Source organism: Bos grunniens, chromosome 6, assembly GCF_055505025.1.
Source record: "Bos grunniens cultivar Pamir isolate PY7600 chromosome 6, Bosgru_T2T1.0, whole genome shotgun sequence".
NCBI lineage: Eukaryota > Metazoa > Chordata > Mammalia > Artiodactyla > Bovidae > Bos > Bos grunniens.
The window spans coordinates 4,326,087-4,348,803 of record NC_141170.1 but is presented as its reverse complement, the minus strand read 5'-3'; the positions used below and the strand labels follow the sequence as shown (position 1 = coordinate 4,348,803).

Sequence of the window (22,717 nt, the reverse complement as noted above, 5' to 3'; positions counted from 1 at the left end):
ATGTAAATGAAAAAGCGTGGTCTTTCTCAAGGTTGCTGTTATACACTAAGAGTTATTCTTAAGCTGTGAGAGGCGAGGTTGCAGTTGCCGTTGGAAAGGGGACTTGCGGAAGGAGCTCAGAGCTTCTGGTCTGTTAGTGTCTGGTCTCCCAGCTGGGGTGGTAATTTCACGGGTTTGTGTGTTTTGTGATTGTTTTGTCTTGTTCTTGTCTGAGTACTTTTCTGTATACATGTTATACGATACGTGTGTTACAAAAAGCTGACTGTGTGGTAAGTAACACCTAAGGTCTAGACTTCTAAGCTGTGAGATACACTGGGTCAGGCCTTAAACACTGCTGTGCTTCAGTGCTGTCTTCCTGGTATTTCTGCAGCCTGACTCTTTGAGAAGAGTCACCTAGCCAGGAATCAGTGGCTATCAGCTAACAGATGTTTTCCTCTTCTTTTCAATTGTGATGTCTAGAGCTGAAAGAAGCCCAGAGGAGGAAAAAGCAGCTGGAAGAAAGATGCAGACTGGAGGAAAGTATTGGAAATGCAGTCCTCACTTGGAACAACGAGATTCTGCCCAACTGGGAAACAATGTAAGCTCTGACGTCACAGACACTCTAGACGACATGTTGTTTCTTGGCAGAATTTATGGGAAGCAGCTGTATTAAGTGTAGCCATGTCGCAGCCTTTGATGAAGTTACCTGATAAGTTTGAGCCGCACGGTCTCCTTCCCCTGCCTCGGTTTAGCCTTGTTCCTCCCACGGCGCTGTGACAGCCCTCCTCTCCAGCCCCTTCCGCCTCGTCTTGTCCTCAGCAGTCTAGGGCACAAACCTGTGTGACTTCCACACTCAACACTGCAGCAGCCTCCTGTGACTCCAGTGTAGGATGTGAATTTCGTGGCTTAGCTGACGGGCCTCCCATGGCACAGCCGGCCCCTTTCTCTGTGGCCCTGCCTTTCACCTCTCCTTTGCTTGGGCGAGTGTTTCCCTTGGGGAGGCTCAGGGCCATTGCATGTTCTTGTCCTGCTGTCTCAAGTACTCTTGCCCCATATCTCCTTGTCCAGTTAACACTTTGTTCTTTAAAGCTCAGTCTTCCTTGGAGAAGCCTTTTCTGCCCTGGCCCTGGCTCCAGGTGCCAGCAGAGGACCCCCGGGTACACTGCATCGTCTGCTCGAGTGTCTTTGTCCTCTGAGTGAGCCAGGGTACTGGAGCTGCTCTGATGACAGCCTCTAGGAGTCAGGACCCACTCGAGCCCTGCAGCTGCTGTCTTCTTTCTGTCTGAAGAGGCGCTGTGGACCTTTTCCTCCTGTGTGTTCAGGACGGCTAGGGGCCTGTGTGCAGACGGCTTCCTGGGGCCTGGTGTGGATGGCTGGGGACCAGCGTGCGGACGGCAGTCCCAGGGCCAGTGTGTGGATGGATGGCAGTCCCAGGCCCACGCACAGAGGCTGGTGGCTCCTTTTGGGGCCTCCCCCCATCAGCTGGAGCTGTGAGGGGCTTGGGTGCTAGTTCCTTTTCTGCTTTCAACCTGAGCCGTGAGTCAGGAAGTTGGGGACTTGCTCTGGCACGTACCTGGCTGTCATTCGCTTTCGTCACTGGGGGGGGTTGGGGGGAGATCACTGTGTGCTTTCCACTGGGAAGACACGCCGCACCCAGAGCCTGTTTTCCTCAGCGGTGTCTTTAATAGGCCAGACATGGTCAGAAAGCACCTCTTCCCAAATGGGGCCCAGTAACGAGAGTTGAGGTCTTCAGAAGCCTGGACTGTCTCCCCGTGTGGCAGCAGGGCCCGGCCTGGCCCGTCGCGCACCACCTGATACTTGATGCATCCAGAGGCGCGCGTGCACACCAGAACCGCCACTTAGTGACCCACGCCGGGCGCCAGGCTCTGTGGCGGCTGCCTTTGTGGTCTCCCCACTTAATCCTCTCCGGCCCTCTGTGTAGGGGGAGGTTTCATGATCTTGGCCTTAGGGAGGAGGGTGCTGAATGAGAGAGGAGAAGGGGTTTGCTCCGGGGTCCCAGGTGAGGGTGGGACAGGGCTGCAGCTGTCCCTCCTGCACCATCAGCCCGTGCACCTCTCCACCCTCAGCCCGTGCTCCTCTCTGCCCTCAGCCCGTGCTCCTGTCTGCCCTAAGCCTGTGCTCCTCCACCCCTCACCCCATGCTCCTCTCCACCCTCAGCCCATGCTCCTCTACGCTCTCAGCCCGTGCTCCTCCACCCTCAGCCTGTGCTCCTCCACCCTTCACCCTGTGCTCTTCTCTGCCCTCAGCCTGTGCTCCTCTGCCCCTCACCCTGTGCTCCTCTCCGCCCTCACCCCATGTTCCTCTCTGCCCTCACCCCGTGCTCCTCTTTGCCCTCACCCTGTGCTCCTCTCTGCCCTCAGCCCATGCTCCTCCACCCTCAGCCCGTGCTCCTCTCCACCCTAAGCCTGTGCTCCTCCACCCCTCACCCCCTGCTCCTCTCCACCCTCAGCCCATGCTCCTCTACGCCCTCAGCCCATGCTCCTCCACCCTCAGCTCGTGCTCCTCCACCCTTCACTCCATGCTCTTCTCTGCCCTCAGCCTGTGCTCCTCTGCCCCTCACTCCATGCTCCTCTCCGCCCTCACCCCATGCTCCTCTCTGCCCTCACCCCATGCTCCTCTTTGCCCTCAACCCGTGCTCCTCTCCACCCTCAGCCCGTGCTCCTCCACCCTTCACCCTGTGCTCTTCTCTGCTCTCAGCCCATGCTCCTCTGCCCCTCACTCCGTACTCCTTTCCGCCCTCACCCCATGGTCCTCCCATGCTCCTCTTTGCCCTCACCCCGTGCTCCCCTCCACCCTCAGCCCATGCTCCTCTCCGCCCTCAGCCCGTGCTCCTCTCCGCCCTCAGCCCGTGCTCCTCTCCGCCCTCAGCCCGTGCTCCTCTCTGCCCTCCCCCCGTGCTCCCCTCCGCCCTCAGCCCGTGCTCCTCTCCGCCTTCAGCCCGTGCTCCTCCACCTCTCACCCCGTGCTCCTCTCCGCCCTCACCCCGTGCTCCTCTCTGCCCTCAGCCCGTGCTCCTCCATCCCTCCTCCCATGCTCCCCTCCGCCCTCAGCCCGTGCTCCTCCACCTCTCACCCCGTGCTCCTCTCTGCCCTCACCCCGTGCTCCTCTCTGCCCTCAGCCCGTGCTCCTCCATCCCTCCTCCCATGCTCCCCTCCGCCCTCAGCCCGTGCTCCTCTCCACCCTCACCCCGTGCTCCTCCGCCCCTCAGCCCGTGCTCCTCTCCGCCCTCAGCCCACGTTCCTCTCCGCCCTCACCCCGTGCTCCTCCACCCCTCACCCCGTGCTCCTCTCCACCCTCACCCCGTACTGAGAAGCGCTGTGTTGCGTCTTCGGCACCTTTGCGCTTGTCCCGGTCTGTTAGCGGTGTGTGTTCACTGTGCACAGCAGACGCAGCGCCTCCGTGCAGCTCAGAGCAGTGTGAGTTCGCGGGCTCCAGCCATTAGAGTCCAGCAGTCGTTGCCTGAGCGCTTCGCCCGCGTGCAGCGGTGCGGTGATGGGCGGCTCCCGTCACGGGGCCCTGGGGTCTGCCTGCCCCCTGCCGCTCTGCGGTGGTGCCACCTGCCCCCCCACCCCCGCCAGTGTTTGCCCAGCTGTGTGCGGTTCCCGGAGCGGGCCAGGTCGTCTCTTGTTCCTGTGCTTTCCACTCAGAAATCCCTTCGCAGTCTTCATCTGCTCAGAATGCTGCTGTCAGGCAGACTCTGGCTTTGGAACAGCGCTCTGGGGCCCTCTGGTTGCTGGTGCCCGTCTCTGCGTGAGCAGTGCCTGCAGTGGCACGGTCACTGCCCAGTGGAAGGCAGTCGTTGGTCTCCTGGTCTGTACGATCGGTGAACTGTGAGCCCCCTGAGGCCAGGGCTGTGACATTCACCTCTGTGGCTTGGGGTTAAGCATGTGGGCAGACAAGTGTTTCTTCACTGAGAACAAACTCATAAGCTCACGCTTCCTTTTTCATCCAGGTGGTGCTCTAGAAAAGTTCGAGATTTGTGGTGGCAGGGAATCCCTCCCAGCGTGAGAGGCAAGGTCTGGAGCTTAGCCATTGGCAACGAGTTAAACATCACTCACGGTGAGTGGCTCGCGTGGTCCTCGGCCCGGGGAGCCTGGCCTCCGTCCTGGGGCGTCTCTCTCCCCATGTGCCCGCTCAGGAAGAAAGGCAGCCGTTGCCACGAAGCCATGTCTTTCTAGAGGCCAGCATGCCCTCTGGGAGGCGGTGCATTAGGGACCCCGGGTGCACCCCGGGTGCCTCAGTCATCTGGTGGCTCAGAACCAACGCCCGCCTCCCTCCTGAGCCGGTGATCCTCCCTGACACGCGGCGGGGAACACTGGTGGGCTGAGTCACGCCGAGATCTCTCCTCGAGCTGTGTGGAAAGCAAGCTCGACGGGGATGGGAGAGTGGTGTGGGGTGTTTCTCTCTGTGGAGGTGCCGTGTTTGTGGCGTTTGTCGTCCCGCCTGGCCCCGGCGTCTTCTACGTGAGCAGCTTAGTGGGGACGGCACCCTCTGCTCCTGCCACGTCCTTGAGGGTCTAGTAGCTTCAGTCCAGAGGGAGGGGAGCCCTGTACCCTCATTTTTTGGAGGTGCCATGCTGTGCAGCTTGTGGGATCTTAGTTCCCAGAGTAGGGATGGAACCCTGGTCCACAGCAGTGAAAGCCCCGAATCCTAGCCACCGACCACCAGGGAGTTCCTGGACCGTGCTTTCTCAGGGCTGTTCGTCCCACCGCATGCCCTCGTACAGTTCGGGCGGGATTTTCTTCCACAAGGGTGTCCACTGCTTCGCTCCCTCCCTATCCAGCGCTCTGCAGGCTGTGACCCAGAGTGAAACCCACCCTAGGAGCTCGGGCTCACAATGAAGTGTCTGGGAAACAGGAATCTTTACTTCCCTCCCTTCCCCTCTGTCTGCAGTCTGGAATAAACATATTCTACATTTAGACCTGCAGTGTTCTAGATCAGGTTCTTTGTTGTGGTTTTTTTTGGTGTTTTCTTGTCTGGAATTCATTTGTGTTTATTGCCTTACTTGTCCTTACTTCGGTTCCTTACAACAACCGACAGTTGTTGATGAAAGTAATATCGAATTTCCTCTCTGCAGTCTACACTGCCCAGGCCAGGAACTCTTCCCTTATCTCCTCTGTATTAGTGCCCAGCTTGTAGAGTTCGTGGTGGCTGGCTTTTTTTTTTTACCCTCTTGAAGGCCCTTGAGTGTAAAATAGATTGGTTTGTAGCTTCTCCATGGCTGGGGTTCATACTGTTGTTGTAAGTTTTATTTTGTAAGATACCGATCTTACACTGTCATTTCAGCCCTGGCCAGCAGTGTTCTTCCTCTTGAGTAGTGACAGCTGGTTGGGTGGATGGTTACTGGTTCTTTTCTTTGTCATCTCCTCAGAGTTCCATTTTTTTGTCGTTGTTAGTCCATACCTGCCCCAAACTTAACATCTGTAGGTGAAAAGATGGGTAACATTACTTGTGGAAATGGTTTCACAAAAGCTTCCCCAGAAGTCAGCGTCTGGAGAATGGACCACAGTTTGTCTCAGTCCCTGTTCTTGAGAATTTCTAAACGTGTCAGTGGCTCTAAGCCTGCTGGGCGCAATGCAGCATGCTCTGAGTGTGTGTATTCTATTTAATTTTTCGTTCTCACTGTCGGCTGCACTGATTTCATTTAAATTAAAGTCCTCCATAGTCTATATCAGTGTATCAGGCTAAATGGCTTGATTAGTCAGCTCCATGCCTTGACAGTCTGCGTAAGTCTCGACACTGGACGGTTTTATTTAAATCGTGTCTTTCTTGTGTAGCTGAAGTCAGGTGCCCACCTCACTTGGTGCTCAGCAGGGTGGGGCCTCATGCTGTGCCTTCGTCACCCGAAACCCTGCACAACCTCTGCAGTCAGGCCCTCAGGGAGTGTTTGCTGGATGAATGAAGGAGCAGGCGGATGAGTGTGAATGCTGCCTTATTGGGTCCTCCTTAACCTCAAGGTTGGCTGTGTATTGAAGCCACCGTGGCTGCACTGATGAGCTTGAAGCCCCCTCTTGAGGCCAGGCATCGGGTAGGCCCTTTCTCACGTCTCCGTGAACGTTGACCGCAGTCTGAGGGGCAGGGACTGTTGGCCTTGTTTCCCTACTGAGGAAGTCAGCCACCCTGACAGGTTAGTCAGCTAACCCTGAAGCCCAGGCTGCGGTTTGGGAAGCCCCAAGGTTTTGCTGTTTCTGTGGCTGTGCAATTGGAAACTCACTGAAAGTCAGCCTGGTAGTACCGTTACCTTCACCTTTGAGGGAGTTAGCCTTGTACTTCGAAGCTCCTCCAGGAAGAAGGTGGGGTCACTGTTTGAACTCCCTCTCTCCCCACACACGCACGCCAGCTAAAGCGTGGCGGTGTTGTGGAAACTGCCCTTTGCCCCATGTTCCCCAGGGCTGCCTGCGTCTGTGCTGTAACTGTCGGGCGCCTCACTGGGGAGCGGCTCCCAGTGGTCGGGCCACGTGGTGGCTTTCCTCCACCTCCTGCCAAGATGAGCAGAGCTCCGCCCGCCTCCTGGAAGCAGAGTGAGCAGGGGCGCCCCAGACCCTGTGTCCTCCGGCTCAGCACACCCCCAGGTTTGTCCCACAAGCAGCTGAGTTCAGACACCCGCTGCCTTCCAGGTTAATATGACGTGAATGTGATGTTACGTTTCACAGTTGTTCTGCTCTTACAGACAAGCGTAGATTGTACGTCAGGTCCTTCCTTTACAAGGTTAGCAGGAGGTTGGTAATCAGAATTTAGCTTGTTACAACACAATAGTGTTACTAGAATTTGACTTATATTTTTAAAAATAGCATTTACTGTCTGGGGGGCAGTTGTGCTTCGCTTTATATTCCAGAAGTACTGAAGGGAAGAATAAAGTGGTAGGAATTCTCTGGGTAGCAGCAGTTAAGTCTCAGTGATTGTTCCTGATCCAGGGCAGCCAGTGGCTGGGCAGTGTTCGAGCCAGAGGAGCCGGGAGGCGCGGGGGCTGGGTGGGGGCAGCAGAGGCTCGGAGGTGTCTCTGGGTTCAGTCTCTGAGGAAGGGTGGGCCGTGGAGGTCTGCATACGCAGTGAGGTTTGTGAGCTCAAGTTGTTTCACCATGGCCAGACTGCCCGAAGAGAAGAATGAGTAAATACGTCCCAGATGTGAAGACTGGCAGTTGCCTGGTGAGCCTTGCTGCCACTGGGAAGACTTATTTTGAAACTTATGCCTGTGTTGCTTTCACCCTCCTGCGCTTTCAGGCAATAAGCCCAGGAGGACTGGGCCTGGGGGTAGCGCTTCCATCTTGTCTTTATTTGAAACCAGATGGGTTTTCTGCTTGTTTCCTGCTTTGTTCATCGGTCATGTGCTCACTGAGTGTCCTGGTCTGTGTCTGTCCCAGTGCTGTTTGTTCTGGATTCAGACATGACCAGAGACCCTCACAGTCTCACCCCGGAGCTCAGAGTCTAGTGAGGCCATAGCCTCATCGAACACATCAAAACAAAACAGCTTTACGGGTGGGTGGTGTGAGAAACCAGGCGTAGTGACGTTTGGGCTTCCCTGGCGGCTCAGACAGTAAAGCGTCTGCCCACAACGCAGGAGACCCGGGTTCCATCCCTGGGTCGGGAAGATCCCCTGGAGAAGGAAATGGCAACCCACTCCGGTACTCTTGCCTAGAAAATTCCACGGATGGAGGAGCCTGGTGGGCTGCAGTCCATGGGGTCACAAAAGGGTCGGACACGACTGAGCGACCTCATGATAGTGGCATTTTGTGTATTTCTTTGTATATGGTGATGTCTTTAGAAAACAGAAGTGCCTTCCGGCCAGAAGGGAGGAAGTAGCTATAATCGTGGAGTCTGTGGTTGAACTTTAATTATTTGAACGAGGCGGCAGTGTATTCTCTGGTGTGCACGTGATAACTTACCGAAGGCTTTTCTTCCAGAGCTCTTCGACATCTGTCTCGCCCGAGCAAAGGAGCGGTGGCGGTCCTTTAGCACGGGAGGCTCTGAAGCGGAGACCGAAGGTGTGTGTGGCGGCAACACCAGTGGGTTCTTTTGGTCAGCTATACAAGTTGTAAATATTATGCACATCATTATTACTTAACAAGGAAAACTTCCTTAACTGAAACAGCGGTTGGTGCAAATTTATGAAAGCTTCATGGGAAAAGGGATTAAAAAAATTTTTTTTGGCTGTGTAGTATGGCACACCGGATCTTAGTTCCCTGACTAAGGAACCTGGCCTTGAACCTGGGCTTAAGCGCCTGAGTCCTAACCAGTAGACCACCAGGGAATTCCCAAAAAGGGATTTTTTTTTTTTTTAAGATCAAATGAGTTAAAGAAAAAAAAGCTTTTATAAGACAGATGATACCAGTTCCTGAGAGTTGTCTGTGTCCAGACGTGCTGGAGGGCTGGGCATCATGTACGGCTTCCTGTGTTCGCTGATGGACAGTAGCCTGGCCCCCAGGAGGGCTCAAGTGCCGGTTTATAGAGGACAGCTGGAGCGCCTTCCAAAGGGACGGGAACACTGCCTGTTCCTAGGTTATGCTTTCAGAGTTTTCCACGACACACAAATGATTATGGTTGCTTCTGTTGGTTAAGTAGTATCTTTTCTGCTGATCGTTTTTTATACCATGTGGTATTGGAATTTTAAAAATATAAAGCAAGTTATCCATAGTTATTTGTTACAAATAACACACAGTGATGTTATACTGCAGTAACTCCCATATAGTCTACGTTTATAGCAGCAATGTTCTAGATCAAATGATTTTTCTGATGTTATCCATGTCTGGAATTCATTTGTGTTTATTCCCTTACTTGTCCTTAATTCCTTAATTCCAACTATCAACAGTTGTTGATAAGGTAATAACAAATTAGATCGTGATTTCAGACCCTAGAAAATATCTGATGATGACCTAGCCTTAGACGGTGCTGTGAGATTTTTGCTCTTAAAGTAAAGAACTCTGCAAACTGTTGATGCTGTAGGCTCAGGTTGTAATTAGGTCCACATGCTCCTGAAGACTGTCCCTTCCTTGTTTGATTCTCTGAAGAGTTTGAAGCCTTGCAGTCGCTCCACAGACTTGCCTCTGAGAGGTGTGATGACTCCTGGTCTTTTGACAGATGCTGGTTTTTCAGCAGCAGACAGAGAAGCCAGTCTGGAGCTGATTAAACTGGACATCTCCAGAACATTCCCCAGTCTCTGCATTTTCCAGCAAGTAGGTGGTGGTGATCTGTTACTTTCAGTATGTTTTGTCTAAAATGCCAAATTGCATGCATTTGTGATCAGATTTGAAAAGTACTGGGGATCTTTGTTGGGAGGGTGGGTCTTTTGCTAATACTTTCAGACTCTTAAAAATAAGGATGACTAATGATGGACAGGGAAGCCTGGTGTGCTGCAGTCCATGGGGTTGCAAAGAGTCAGACACGACTGAGCAACTGAGGTGAACTGAACTGAATCCTCTCTGACGGATGGTTAATGTGACTTGGGAATACCCAGTCTGGTTCTGCCATGCCCGTGTTCCTAGCATCATGCTTTGCACACACTGGGTAACCAGTAAAGGATAGTGGAGTGAACAGCAGCAGATGAGTCAGCCGCCTGCACCTGCCGTGCTGAAGCGTCGTAAACACAGACAGTGACAGGCAGCGGGGTCAAGGGGGCAGAGAGAACCATCAGGACGAGGGTACGGCTGGAGGCAGAGGCAGACTGACCATGGGCACCTACCTGCTCTGGAGAGCCTGGGTACCCGGTCACCGTGAACTTGACGGGGCAGTACAGTCACCCGGCAGCAGCTGGATTAAGGGTGTTGTTCCAGTGTGGTGCTCACACCGGCGCACCAGCTTGTTTCAGAGCAACTTTGTGGGTCGAGCGCGTCAGCCGTGGCCAGTGGTTCACTTGTCTGGTGCCGTGGCGGTGCCGAGCTGCCGCGGCGGCGGGCCCTGCGCGCTGACCTGGCTGACACGTGTCTCGTGTGTTGGTCCTTGTAGGGTGGCCCGTACCACGACATGCTGCACAGCGTTTTGGGCGCGTACACTTGTTACCGACCGGATGTGGGTTATGTAAGTGAACCTTTCCGAGATTTTCTGACGTTCTCCTCTAGAAAGAAAGTCATGCTCTCCGCCATCTCACCGTAGCAGCAGATGGTGGGTCACGTGCCCCCATTTTTGTGAGCTATGAAAGGCTCACGGTCAATGACTCGCCTCAGTTTCCTCGTAGGGAGATTGAGCTGCCCTGGCTACTCTGTGGCATCCATCTTTTTTTTTTTTTTTTAAAGCCTGACGTACGAGCCTAGTCGCTCAGTTGAGTCCGACTCTTGTTGCGACCCGGTGGACTATATAGCCCACCAGGCTCCTCTAGGTCCGTGAGATTTCCCCAGCAAGAATACTGGAGCAGGTGGCCGTTTCCTTCTCCATAGATCACGTTTCAGTTGGGTTTGATTTTCATGTTTTGCATGTGATTCTTTTTTTTCCCCCGACATTAAATCAAAAAAAGCTTTTTAGTTGTAACTGTTTTAAAATTACACTGCTGCGGTTTCTGCGGCTAGTGGACGCGTGCTGGCACGGCTTTAGGGTGACGTGTTCCCTTAGGTGTGCATTTCCATGGTGCCCGGACGCCGGACCTTCCCAAAGGCAGCGGGTCTGTGAGGTGCAGGAGGAGGGTGTGCGAATGAAGGAGTGCAGACAGGTGGCCGGCGTGGCAGGGCGGCGACTCTGCGTCAGGATGGGCAGGGCCCTCGAGGCCGTGGGCCTAGCCTGCGGGGGTGGCAGCGGGTGGGGGCAGCGTGGGCCCTTCCAGCGCAAGGGCATGTGGGCTCCTCCTTCAGGGAGACGCAGGGGCTGCTCCAACCGCGGTGGCTGCCGGTGGTTTGACCGCCCTCTTTCCTCCTCTCAGGTTCAGGGCATGTCCTTCATAGCGGCCGTATTGATCTTGAACTTGGATACTGCAGATGCCTTCATTGCTTTTTCTAATCTTTTGAATAAACCCTGTCAAATGGCATTTTTCCGAGTGGACCATGGCCTTGTAAGTATCCCCATGTGTGTGTGGTGCCCTGGGTGCCGTGTCTGCACAGAGCAAGAGCAGCTGTGCCCTTCTGTTCGGTGGGAAGCTTCCATTTTCCCCTCCCCGGGGTTACTTAGAGCAAGTAGTGCTATACAGCGTGGAGGATTACCGGGGCACTGTGTTGACTCTGAAAAACGGGCGGTTAATAGCCATACATATGAATTTCGAAATGCATTCTTCCAGCAAGTGTTTCTGAGAATAAACCCTTGGCGTGAGAGGGGACGGGTGCCCCCACACGGACATCCTTGCTTTGTTTCAGAGCAGGCCCTTGGCCCGGTTCCCCCACGTGGAGGTCCGCGGGGGAGGCCGGTGCCCTGCCGCTGTTTCGGCGCCGCACCCTGGTTGGTGCATCGTGCTTTCCCGCAGACCCCGTAGGAAGTTGAAGAACCCGTGCCGGCAAGACGTGGGCTGGGGTGGCTGGCTCCCTGTCCCTTCTGTGTTTTCTCCCGAGCTGTCTCCTGGGCTGCACGTGAGGAGGCCCACGGTCACCCTTCCCTGAGTGTCAGTATCACACCCCCTCTGGGAAGGCCGGGGGTCGGCACGGAGGCTGTGTGTTTCCTCAGATCATCCTTAGATGGCGCATTCCTTTCTGGTTCTTGGAGGAGAATGAGCCGTCAGGGGTCAGCCTTTGCCACGGGCCAGGGCGCGAGTTGGAGGCCGCACCTTGCAGGCGCGCGAGGCGCCCTCGTTAGGCAAGTTACGCACCTGCTCTGCAGAAGGAAGGGCGCCAACCCGGTGTTCCTGCCTGGAGAATCCCACAGATAGAGGGGCCTAGTGGGCCACAGTCCATGGGGTCACGAAGTCAGACACGAGTGAGTGACTAACACTCTCTCTAACACTCTGGGTTTCAGTTCTTTTATCTACAGGTTGAAGAAATGATGAGGTGTAGTCAGTTACAGTGACGTTACAGGGAGGTTAGAGATTATGCCTGTTTAGAAATCGCCGGTTCGCTGCCTGGTTTAGGGTTACCAGTAAATATATGTGAGCAGTTTACATACGAAGATGATTGTTGGAATCTAGGGGCATTAAGTATACTGACTTTCCCTGAAGATTGGAAACGTGCTGATAATGTATTTATTAGTGTATTTCACATTTTCTCCCCAGATGTTGACGTACTTTGCTGCATTTGAGGTATTCTTTGAAGAAAATTTGCCGAAATTATTTGCTCATTTCAAGAAAAACAACTTAACTCCAGACATCTACCTAATTGATTGGTAAGACTGCATTTTTATGCATCTTGAGAGTGTTTTCTCATGTCTGTGCCCCCATCATTCATTCCTCACTGCCGGCTTCTTCTGGGGCCCAGGTGGCCCCCCACCTCCTGCTTTACAGTCTCCCTTCTGTCCCGAGCCCAAGACGCCCTGTGTTCACAGCCCGGGCTGCCGGTTATCAGCTCGTCTCTGGTCCTCTCTTGATGCCACGTGACTTTCACCAGTCCTTCCCAACTCCCTCCAGGGGAGGAAGGTGCCTTGGACCTCTGTGTTTCCAAGATTCTATTTACTTGTTCCTCCCCGAGACGTCACTCAGCCCTTGGCCTGTGCGGGCTCTCCGTTGGGATCGGGGGCAGACTCGGCACTTTATGTCCAAAGCTCCCACCTGGAGGAGCGCCTGGACCGGGGGCCGTGCAGCCTGTGGGGGCGTCAGGGCCCACGGGGATGACCCCGAGCTGGAGCCGAGGCCTGCCGTTAGCATGCGCACTCTGGGATCAGCAGGCCACGGCTGGTGGGGTGGGATGTGGGAGCCTCCTGCAAAGGGCCAGGGCAGCAGGCGCGAGCTCCAGAAGCTGAGTCAGGGGTCGTGGATGCCAAGCTGAGGGGCTCAGGCAGGAGTCCAAGGGCCAGAGGGAGAGGCTGGCGGCTTCCACTTGGGGCGAGGATGGCGGCGGGTTCCGCCCAGAAGTGAGTTTCCGGTTCCCAGGGAGGCAGGGGAACCGGGAGGCAGAGACAGTGAAGGGGAAGGACCGGGGCTTGAGCTGAGGCCGCAGAAGTGGGTGGAGGGCCGGGGGGGGTCGCACTGGCCAGAGGCGGGGCCCTGGGGCATACTGTGGTCGTGAGGGGTGCCGCGGGTGCCATCAGCCGCGCCAGGCTGGGCTTGGCAGGATGGCGAGCCGAGCCGGTGTTGGACACGGTGGTTTTAGGGCACCTGTCGGACATCGAAGTGGCCGTACAGATATAGGGTTCCAGAGAATTCCTGCTGGAGCCTAGACCAGGAAGTCTTCATGCAGGTTGGATTAGTTGCCTGAGGAGAGGCTGGAAAGGCTGGGGTGTCCCCCACCGGGCACCAGGTGAGGAGGCCAGGGCCTCCTGGGGAACAGGGAGCGGTGTCTTGGGTCCCGGAATCCCGCCTGAGCTCCGGCCACTCCCGTTACGTCCCTGTAGCCCGAGCACGGCTGAGGAGCCTCCCTGAGCCTGTGGCCTCGTCTGTCCACCCAGACGACTGGCCTCTGAGGGCCCTGTACGGGGCACCAGCCTTGCGAAGGCCTCCGGCTCGCAGAAGGAGGCGTCTCTGGACCGAGAGGCCGTTTGGGTTTTTGCACCAACGTGCGCGGTGAGCCCACAGCTGCTAGGAACACACAGCGGACTTGGCTTTCCTCTGTGCTACTTGTTTCAGGAGGCAAAGGCTTACCTCTACAAGGCAAAGGCCAAATGTCTTCTGAAATGAGGCCCCGCCCTTTAAGTAAAGCTGATTTGTCTGCTCCCGTGGGAGCAAGCCTGGGGGATGTTGCTTCTGTCCTGAATCCCGGAACCGTTCGAATTCTGCTGAATTCATGCTGGAGATGAGGGTGTGGAGGTCGGGGCTGGTGTCACTGTGGGTCAGTCCAGACGTGAGGCCACGAAGCCGCCACTGGTGGGGGCTGGGCTGGCCTGGCCTGTCTGGGAGTGTTTGGGGCCAGGGTTAAAGGTCACCTCCATTTAACCAACAAATGATTTCTCCACACTGTGAACACTCAACTCTTGCACAGACTGTCCTGCTACACGCCTGTTTGTGCACCTGTGCTGTGAGATTTGACTGTGAACCCTGACCTCGCAGATTCCCAGGCCTGAAGAGTGTCAATGGAGGGTCATATGGGATGAGAGTCTTCAGCTTTGACATTATCTGCTTAGGCCACCGAGTTAGAGTCTTAGGATTCCCGGCTCACGAGGAACTTTGGAAAACACTGTCCTGGAATAGTGTCTCTCAAGCTTATTTTTGCCCTGACTTGCAAAAGTAAATCAGTTGTGTGTTGTGACGCAGTGTGTGGCCGTGTGTTTGGAGCAATATAAGATAACGTATATGACAGAAACAGTTGTAAGAAACAATACTCACCAGCCTTTATTATGTGTAGAGAGCATGCTGAAGTCTTCTGTTTTCTTGGTGCAAAAAAAAACCAGGCTGCTGCTGCTCCGTGCCGATGGTGTTACAGGGCAGCGGTCAGTGACGGCCACGACGGGCAGCATGAGGGGTGCTGTACTGCAGGGAGCGTCTCTGCTTCATTCCAGGGTGATGGGGGAGAGGGGCCCAGGCCACAGGGACTCGCATCTGTTAGCGCTTCTCACGGTATCTCATTTATCCAACCCTTAGAACAGGCCCCAGGAGCGAATCGTAAGACATCTGTTTGACACGTGAGGAAATGGAGGCTCGGCAAGGCAGAATGACTTGCCTGAGGTTGTTGGCTTGCTGGATGGCAGCGCTGGTGTTCGAGCTCAGGGCCAGCTCCAGAGCCTGCATGCGTCCCCTTGGAGTGGGTTGAGTCTGAGGGATTTCTTAACCAAGGCAGCATACCCCGTGCGGAGGGCCCCAGAGCTGCAGTCTATGTGTTGGTGAGCGTGGGCGGCGAGGGTCGGACGTGTGGGTGGTGAACGTGGAGCAGAGCGCAGGTGTCTGGGTGCAGGGCCGCTCCAAGGACTCCTGCCCTTAGACCTTGTGACGTGATGTGCTTGGAGCCTGAGGCCCTGTGGATGCTCGCGGTGCCTGGGTGCGGTGTGGCCTCTGCTGGTGCTGGGGCCTGGCTGCTTCCTGGAATCAGGGCCATGGGTGCCCTGTCTGTGTTTGCAGTCCCAGCGCGGGGCCGGGCGCACAGGGGGTCGTTAGTAGGTATTTGAGTTGATCTAAGCCCAGGAAACCGCGCAGTGCACATCTGAGCGCGTCCGCAGGGACCCAGGCTGTCCGTGCGGTGCTCACGGGCAGGTGGAAGCTCAGAGCAGGAACAAGGAGGGAAGGAAGCCCAGGGAAAGGGTTGCTCAGGACCTGCCCCAGAGGCTGGTGTTTCAGAGACACCGCTGCCCTGTTGCATCTTCACAGCACCTGGAGCAGTCCCCTTTTAGCACAGAGGGAGCCAGCGAGGCCCGTCCCGCAGTGGGCAGCCCAGGTGGCCCTCTCTCCGTGCTCATCCTGCTTCTGCTGTGTCCCAGCCCCTTCCCCGGCCACGTCTGCTCCCCAGCGGCAGGGCTGCCTCAGGCACACACGGCTGTGCGGGTGTCTGCAGAAGATCAGGTCGCTACCCCCACCCCCTGGGCCCCCGGCCCTCTGCACGGCTGTGGGCCCCGCGGTTTGGCTGCTGAGTGTCCTGGGTGAGCCGTGTGGGTGCTCATGGGAGACCTCTCTGCCTGCCAGGAGCCGTTTAGGACTTGCTCCTTCTTCCATCGCGGGACACTTTCTCCACCCCCTGGGTTTTTGCATTAGTTTTATAAGACGTGGTCTTGCCCAGTCTGAGAGCCCCTCTTCCAGAACCCCTCTCTCTCCCCTCCCCACAGCGGTTGGGGTTCCCTTCATGAGAGCACCCCTGTTTCTCGCTGCCCCCGCAGTGGACCCAGTGCAGTCGGTGTCCTCAGTGACCCCCGTGCCCGGCCCCATGCTGGGCTTGGAGTCCTGGACCCAGGGATGCACCCGCTCCCAAGGGGCCCCTTCCTCGGGTCTGAGGTGCACGGAGTCCAGCCTGTGTCTCGCACGGGTGCCCGCCTCCCCACGTGTTCAGGGGCTGCCGTCTGCCCAGCGCTGCAGAGACTTCACGGTGGAGACTCAGATTCACTTGCTGAGGCCGTCCTCCTGGCAGGGATCTTACCCAGTGTGCTCGTCTCTCCTCTCAGCTCACACAGACACAGGGGGCCGAGCGGGCTCTCGCCCTCCATTCCCGGCTTCCTACAGAGTTTCCATCGTTCAGACCATCAGATGTCCGTGTTTTGTGGGAGAACTGACATGCAGTCAGTTAACTTGTCAGAATATTTCCCACTGCTGTCAAATATTAGAGTTATTAGGAGGCATGGATAGGTTTTGTAATAGATAATCCTGAATTAATGGAATAATTAAGCAGAACATTCTGTATCCTGATTAACGTTTCTTGAACGTTTGGTGGTACTTGGAGATCCTGTCATCGTACCGAGTCTCTACCTTAAAGGCAGGTTGGGGTGAAATTACTGACGGAAGAGTTTTGTTTCCATGGCATCCAGCATCCTTTTCATTCATAGCTTCTACTTTCCGGTTTCAGTCAGTTCAGTCACTCAGTCGTGTCCAACTCTTTGCAACCCCATGGACTGCAGCACACCAGGCCTCCCTGTCCATCACCAACTCCCAGAGGTTACTCTCAAAATCATGTCCATTGAGTCGGTGATGCCATCCAACCATCTCATCCTCTGTCGTTCCCTTCTCCTCCTGCCTTCAATCATTCCCAGCATCAGGGTCTTTTCAAATGAATCAATTCTTCACATCAGGTGGCCAAAATATTGGAGTTTCAGCTTTAGCATCAGAGCTTCCAATGAATATTCAGGACTGATTTCCTTTAGGATGGACTGGTTGAATCTCCTTGCAGTCCAAGGGACTCTCAAGAGTCTTTTCCAACTTTCTTTATAGTCCAACTCTCACATCCATACATGACTACTGGAAAAACCATAGCCTTGACTAGACGGACCTTTGTTGGCAAAGTAATGTCTCTGCTTTTTAATATGTTGTCTAGGTTGGTCATAACTTTCCTTCCAAGGAGTAAGCGTCTTTTAATTTCGTGGCTGCAGTCACCATCTGCAGTGATTTTGGATCCAAAAAAAATAAAGTCAGCCACTGTTTCCATTGTTTCCCCATCTATTTGCCATGAAGTGATGGGACCGGATGCCATGATCTTATTAGCTTTCTAAATGTTGAGTTTTAAGCCAACTTCTTCACTTTCATCAAGAGGCTCTTTAGTTCTTCTTTACTTTCTGCCATAAGTCTGGTGTCGTCTGTGTATCTGAGGTTATTGATATTTCTCCTGGCAGTCTCGATTCCAGCTTGTGCTTCATCCAGCCCAGTACCTAAAAACTCCTCCAGAGCAAAGTTGTCTTGCTGAGCAGCAGGTGTTTGAGTCGCATCTGGCACCCCATGTGGGGGCCTCCTCAGCGTATGTGCGGAGGGTGGGAGGAGGTTTCGGAGCCTGAGGCTGGGGGACCTTCAGGCAGAAGGACTCACATAGCCTGTGGTCACTGGTGCACCCACCCCCGCCTGGCGGATGACAGAGCCTGGGTGCTGAGGTAGGGTTCACATTACTTACCTGCTGTCTGCAGCCCCTGCTCAGGGCTGGTGCCTAAGGTGGAAACACCTTTGGGATCAAATTGGAGGGTGCTCTAGGGGCTCAGAGGTGGTTCTCTCTGCTTGCTTCCAGGATTGTGGGGGGAAGAGTTAGGCTTGTTAATTAGTTTCAACGGAGACTTACATAACTACCTTCACTTTTTAAATGCGTGTGGTTCTCTGTTGTTTCATGTTGTTTTATGTAATCGCACAGAATCCAAGGAGGCTGAGTAGTTACCTAGCAGTGTCTATGCTCCTTGTCTGAGTTTTTAGGACACTGGGAGCACCGTGGTGGGGTGGGCTGGGGTTCAGGGCCACTTCCCAAGCCAGCGCTGGGGGCGGAAGCTCCTTCGTAGGAGCCAGTGGGTGGGGAATGCTCTGGGCACAGCTGGACGTCGGTGGTTGAAGGTCCAGGTCTCCGGTGGTGTCTTCTCAGTGAGGACATTGCGAGGTGAGTTTTCCCCTTTTGTTGTTCAGTCGCCAAGTCATGTCCGACTCTGTGACCCCACGGACTGCAGCATGCCAGGCTCCCCTGTCCTTTACAATATCCCGGGTTTGCTCAGACTCACATCCATTGAGGCAATGATGCCATCCAACCATTTTGTCCTCTGTCATCCCCTTCTCCTCCTGCCTTCAGTCTTTCCCAGCATCAGGGTCTTTTCCAATAAGTCAGCTCTTCTCATCAGGTGGCCAAAGTATTGGAGCTTCGGCGTCAGCATCAGTCCTTCCAATGAATGTTCAGGGTTGATTTCCTTTGGAACTGACTGGTTTGATCCTTTCCTCTTTTCAGTTCAGTTCAGGCGCTCAGTCATGTCCGACTCTTTGCGACCCCATGAATTGCAGCACGCCAGGCCTCCCTGTCCATCACCAGCTCCCGGAGTTCACTCAGACTCACGTCCATCGAGTCGGTGATGGATGTGAGTCTGAGTTTCATCCAGCCATCTCATTCTCTGTTGTCCCCTTCTCTTCCTGCCCCCAATCCCTCCCAGCATCAAAGTCTTTTCCAATGAGTAAACTCCTTGCATGAGGTGGCCAAAGTACTGGAGCTTCAGATTTAGCATCATTCCCTCCAAAGAACACTGAGGACTGATCTCCTGTAGAATGGACTGGTTGGATCTCCTTGCAGTCCAAGGGGACTGTCAAGAGTCTTCTCCAACACCACAGTTCAAAAGCATGAATTCTTCAGCGCTCAGCTTTCTTCACAGTCCAACTCTCACATCCATACATGACTACTGGAAAAACCATAGCCTTGACTAGACAGACCTTTGTTGGCAAAGTAATGTCTCTGCTTTTGAATATGCTATCTAGGTTGGTCATAACTTTCCTTCCAAGGAGTAAGCGTCTTTTAATTTCATGGCTGCAGTCACCATCTACAGTGATTTTGGAGCCCCCCAAAATAAAGTCAGCCACTGTTTCCACTGTTTCCCCACCTATTTCCCATGAAGTGATGGGACCAGATGCCATGATCTTAGTTTTCTGAATGTTGAGCTTTAAGCTAACTTTTTCACTCTCCTCTTTCACTTTCATCAAGAGGCTTTTTAGTTCCTCTTCACTTTCTGCCATAAGGGTGGTGTCATCTGCATATCTGAGATTATTGATATTTCTCCCAGCAATCTTGATTCCAGGTTGTGCTTCTTCCAGCCCAGTGTTTCTCTTGACATACTCTGCATATAAGTTAAATAAGCAGGGTGACAATATACAGCCTTGACGTACTCCTTTTCCTGTTTGGAACCAGTCTGTTCCATGTCCAGTTCTAACTGTTGCTTCCTGACCTGCATACAGGTTTCTCAAGAGGCAGGTCAGGTGGGCTGGTATTTCCATCTCTTTCAGAATTTTTCTGGAGAAGGAAATGGCAACCCACTCCAGTGTTCTTGCCTGGAGAATCCCAGGGACGGGAGCCTGGTGGGCTGCCGTCTATGGGGTCGCACAGAGTTGGACACGACTGAAGCGACTTAGCAGCAGCAGAATTTTCCACAGTTTATTGTGATCCACACAGTCAAAGGCTTTGGCATAGTCAATAAAGCAGAAATAGATGTTTTTCTGGAACTCTCTTGCTTTTTCGATGATCCAGCAGATGTTGGCAAGTTGATCTCTGGTTCCTCTGCCTTTTCTAAAACCAGCTTGAACATCTGAAAGTTCGCGGTTCACGTATTGCTGAAGCCTGGCTTGCAGAATTTTGAGCATTACTTTACTAGCATGTGAGATGAGTGCAATTGTGCAGTAGTTTGAGTATTCTTTGGCATTGCCTTTCTTTGGGATTGGAATGAAAACTGACCTTTTCCAGTCCTGTGGCCACTGCTGAGTTTTCCAAATTTGCTGGCATATTGAGTGCAGCACTTTCACAGCATCATCTTTCAGGATTTGAAATAGCTCAACTGGAATTCCATCACCTCCACTAGCTTTGTTTGTAGTGATGCTTTCTAAGGCCCACTTGACTTCACATTCCAGGATGTCTGGCTCTAGGTGAGTGATCACATCATCGTGATTATCTGGGTCGTGAAGACCTTTTTGTACAGTTCTTCTGTGTATTCTTGCCACGTATTCTTAATATCTTCTGCTTCTGTTAGGTCCATACCATTTCTGTCCTTTATTGAGCCCATCTTTGCATGAAATGTCTCCTTGGTATCTCTAATTTTCTTGAAGAGATCTCTAGTCTTTCCCATTCTGTTGTTTTCCTCTATTTCTTTGCATTGATCGCTGAAGAAGGCTTTCTTATCTCTTCTTGCTGTTCTTTGGAACTCTGCATTCAGATGCTTATATCTTTCCTTTTCTCCTTTGCTTTTTACTTCTCTTGTTTTCACAGCTATTTGTAAGGCCTTCTCAGACAGCCATTTTGCTTTTTTACATTTCTTTTCCATGGGGATGGTGTTCATCCCTGTCTCTTGTACAATGTCACGAACCTCAGTCCATAGTTCATCAGGCACTCTTATCTATCAGATCTAGGCCCTTAAGTCTATTTCTCACTTCCACTGTATAATCATAAGGGATTTGATTCCTCTTTTACCTCAGGCTAAAACTTACGTTTCTGCATCCTCCCTTCACTTGTGATTTCCTCACCTGGGGTTTTTCCAGTGGTCATGTATGGATGTGAGAGTTGGACCACAAAGAAGGCTGAGTGCTGAAGAATTGATGTTTTTGAACTGTGGTGCTGGAGAAGACTCTTGAGAGTCCCTTGGACTGCAAGGAGATCCAAACAGTTAATTCTAAAGGAAATCAGTCCTGAATATTTATTGGAAGGATTGATGGTGAAGCTCCAGTACTTTGGCCACCTGATGTGAAGAGCTGACTCATTGGAAAAGACCCTGATGCTGGGAAAGATTGAAGGCGGGAGGAGAAGGGGCTGACAGGATGAGATGGTTGGATAGCGTCACTGACTCAATGGACATGAGTTTGAGTGAGCTCTAGGAGATGGTGAAGGACAGAGAAGCCTGGCGTGCTGCAGTCCACGGGGTTGCAAAGCGTCGGACTCGACTGAGTGACTCACCACCACCACCACCTGTACAATGGAGACGATGACGGCTCTTCCTCAGGGGTGGCCGTGGCTGACCCAGGTGGAGCGTGTAGGGCAGCGCCAGGCCTGGGAGCGTGTGCTGCTTGTTGACTCTGAGGAGCAGCGCAGGACGGCGTCAATTCTCCCACCATCGATTTCTGAGAAGCAGCTTCTGCCTCCAGGCCTGGCTTCCCCGTCTCCCTTCCCTGGCCTGCTCCCTGTTTGTCGGCCAGCAGTTAGGTGAGACGTCGCCACTGGAAACGTGAAGCCTTGGCAGGAAAAAGGAAAACCAAAAACAAAATTGTTCTATTCCCCTTACATACATCACGGGGGAAGTAGGGACACACGGTTTCCATACGTCACGGGGGACGTGGGGACACACGTTTACATACATCACGGGGGACGTGGGGACACATGTTTACATACGTCATGCGGGAAATGGGGACACACGTTTACATACATCACGGGGGACGTGGGGACACATGGTTTACATACATCACAGGGGACGTGGGGACACACGGTTTCCATACATCACGGGGGACGTGGGGACACACGTTTCCATACATCACGGGGGACGTGGGGACACACGTTTCCATACATCACGGGGGACGTGGGGACACACGTTTCCATACATCACGGGGGACGTGGGGACACACGTTTCCATACATCACGGGGGACGTGGGGACACACGGTTTACATACGTCACGGGGGACGTGGGGACACACGGTTTGTCTTCGTTGTCTTTTATGTGCCTTTAGCCCCTTTGTTAGTTTAGCAATATAGAAGGACATTTCTTTTGTAATTAGTTGAGTTGGTACCTAAAGCTGTCATTTAAAAAGTAGTTTTATTTAGTTGCCAGAGCTGGGTCTTCACTGCTGCACGGGCTTTCCTCTGCTTGTGGCGGGTGGGCTTACTCCCTCGTGCCCTGTGCGGGCTCTCGTGGTGGTGGTGGTGGTGCAGACTACAGGCTCCAGGCCACAAGGGCTTCAGTAGTTGTCACTCCTAGGCTCAGTGGTTGCGGTTTCCGGGCTGTTGGCACAGGCTCAGCAGTTCTGATGAACTCTCAGAACTGTTACTCTCTTACTTAGTTCTTAGTTACTCAGTTGCTTAGTTATTTCCAGGCATGGTCTTCCCATAGCACTGATCGAACCTGTCTCTCCTGCATCGGCCACCGAGCCCCCAGAGCAGCCCTGAAGCTGTCCTTTTTTGATACCCAGTGCAGTAACGTGCAGTCGTACTGGGGAGCGCAGGACGCCTGTCCTGCGGGTGAGAAGTCCTGGGGCTCCCGCTTCCTGTGCGGGAAGTGCACCACAGTCCTGGGAGGGCTGGGGAGCCTTCCCTTTCTGTCCTGCCTTCCTCATGCTCATCCTGCTTGGAGCTCATCCTGCTTGGAGAAGGATGATGCTCAGGGCTCCCTGTGGGGAGCAGGTGGGAAGCCCTGAGGCGGGGGGGGTGGAGGGGCCACGTGCACGCAGCAGCCCCCTCATCCATGTGCTCTGACGGCGGGTGCTGGGCTACGGGCCACGCTGGGCTCACCTCGGCCCTGCGGTAGCCGAGTGGCTGTCCACCCGCACCTGATAAGCTCTTCCGATAGTAAGCGTGAGAGCATTGTTTCCGAGTCCTGTTCACTCACTGGTTTTGACTCTGAGCCGCTGAAGATACAGGGAAGCGTTTGACAGCTGCTGCTGATGAACAGTTTTCCA

The 22,717-nt window shown here is 53.9% G+C and overlaps 1 protein-coding gene across 21 annotated transcripts in view; it reads left to right on the top strand.

The window, feature by feature from the left end:
- TBC1D14 (TBC1 domain family member 14) overlaps window positions 1-22,717 on the top strand; it is a 109,375-nt gene that overhangs the window by 75,967 nt on the left and 10,691 nt on the right. For 15 of the 21 annotated variants that reach the window (XR_015165116.1, XR_015165115.1, XR_015165118.1 and 12 more), the window contains 7 exons: window positions 460-577; window positions 3,953-4,059; window positions 7,902-7,982; window positions 9,076-9,170; window positions 9,940-10,011; window positions 10,844-10,972; window positions 12,116-12,225. Coding sequence is in view for 17 of the 21 variants with exons in the window: in XM_086404674.1 (XP_086260800.1) it covers window positions 460-577; window positions 3,953-4,059; window positions 7,902-7,982; window positions 9,076-9,170; window positions 9,940-10,011; window positions 10,844-10,972; window positions 12,116-12,225 (712 nt within the window). In the remaining 4 variants the exon portion in view is untranslated. Of the gene's footprint in view, window positions 1-459; window positions 578-3,952; window positions 4,060-6,390; window positions 6,573-7,901; window positions 7,983-9,075; window positions 9,171-9,939; window positions 10,012-10,843; window positions 10,973-12,115; window positions 12,226-22,717 lie in introns of those variants that run through there. The other 6 variants (XR_015165117.1, XM_086404663.1, XM_086404662.1 and 3 more) reach the window with 3 other exon arrangements.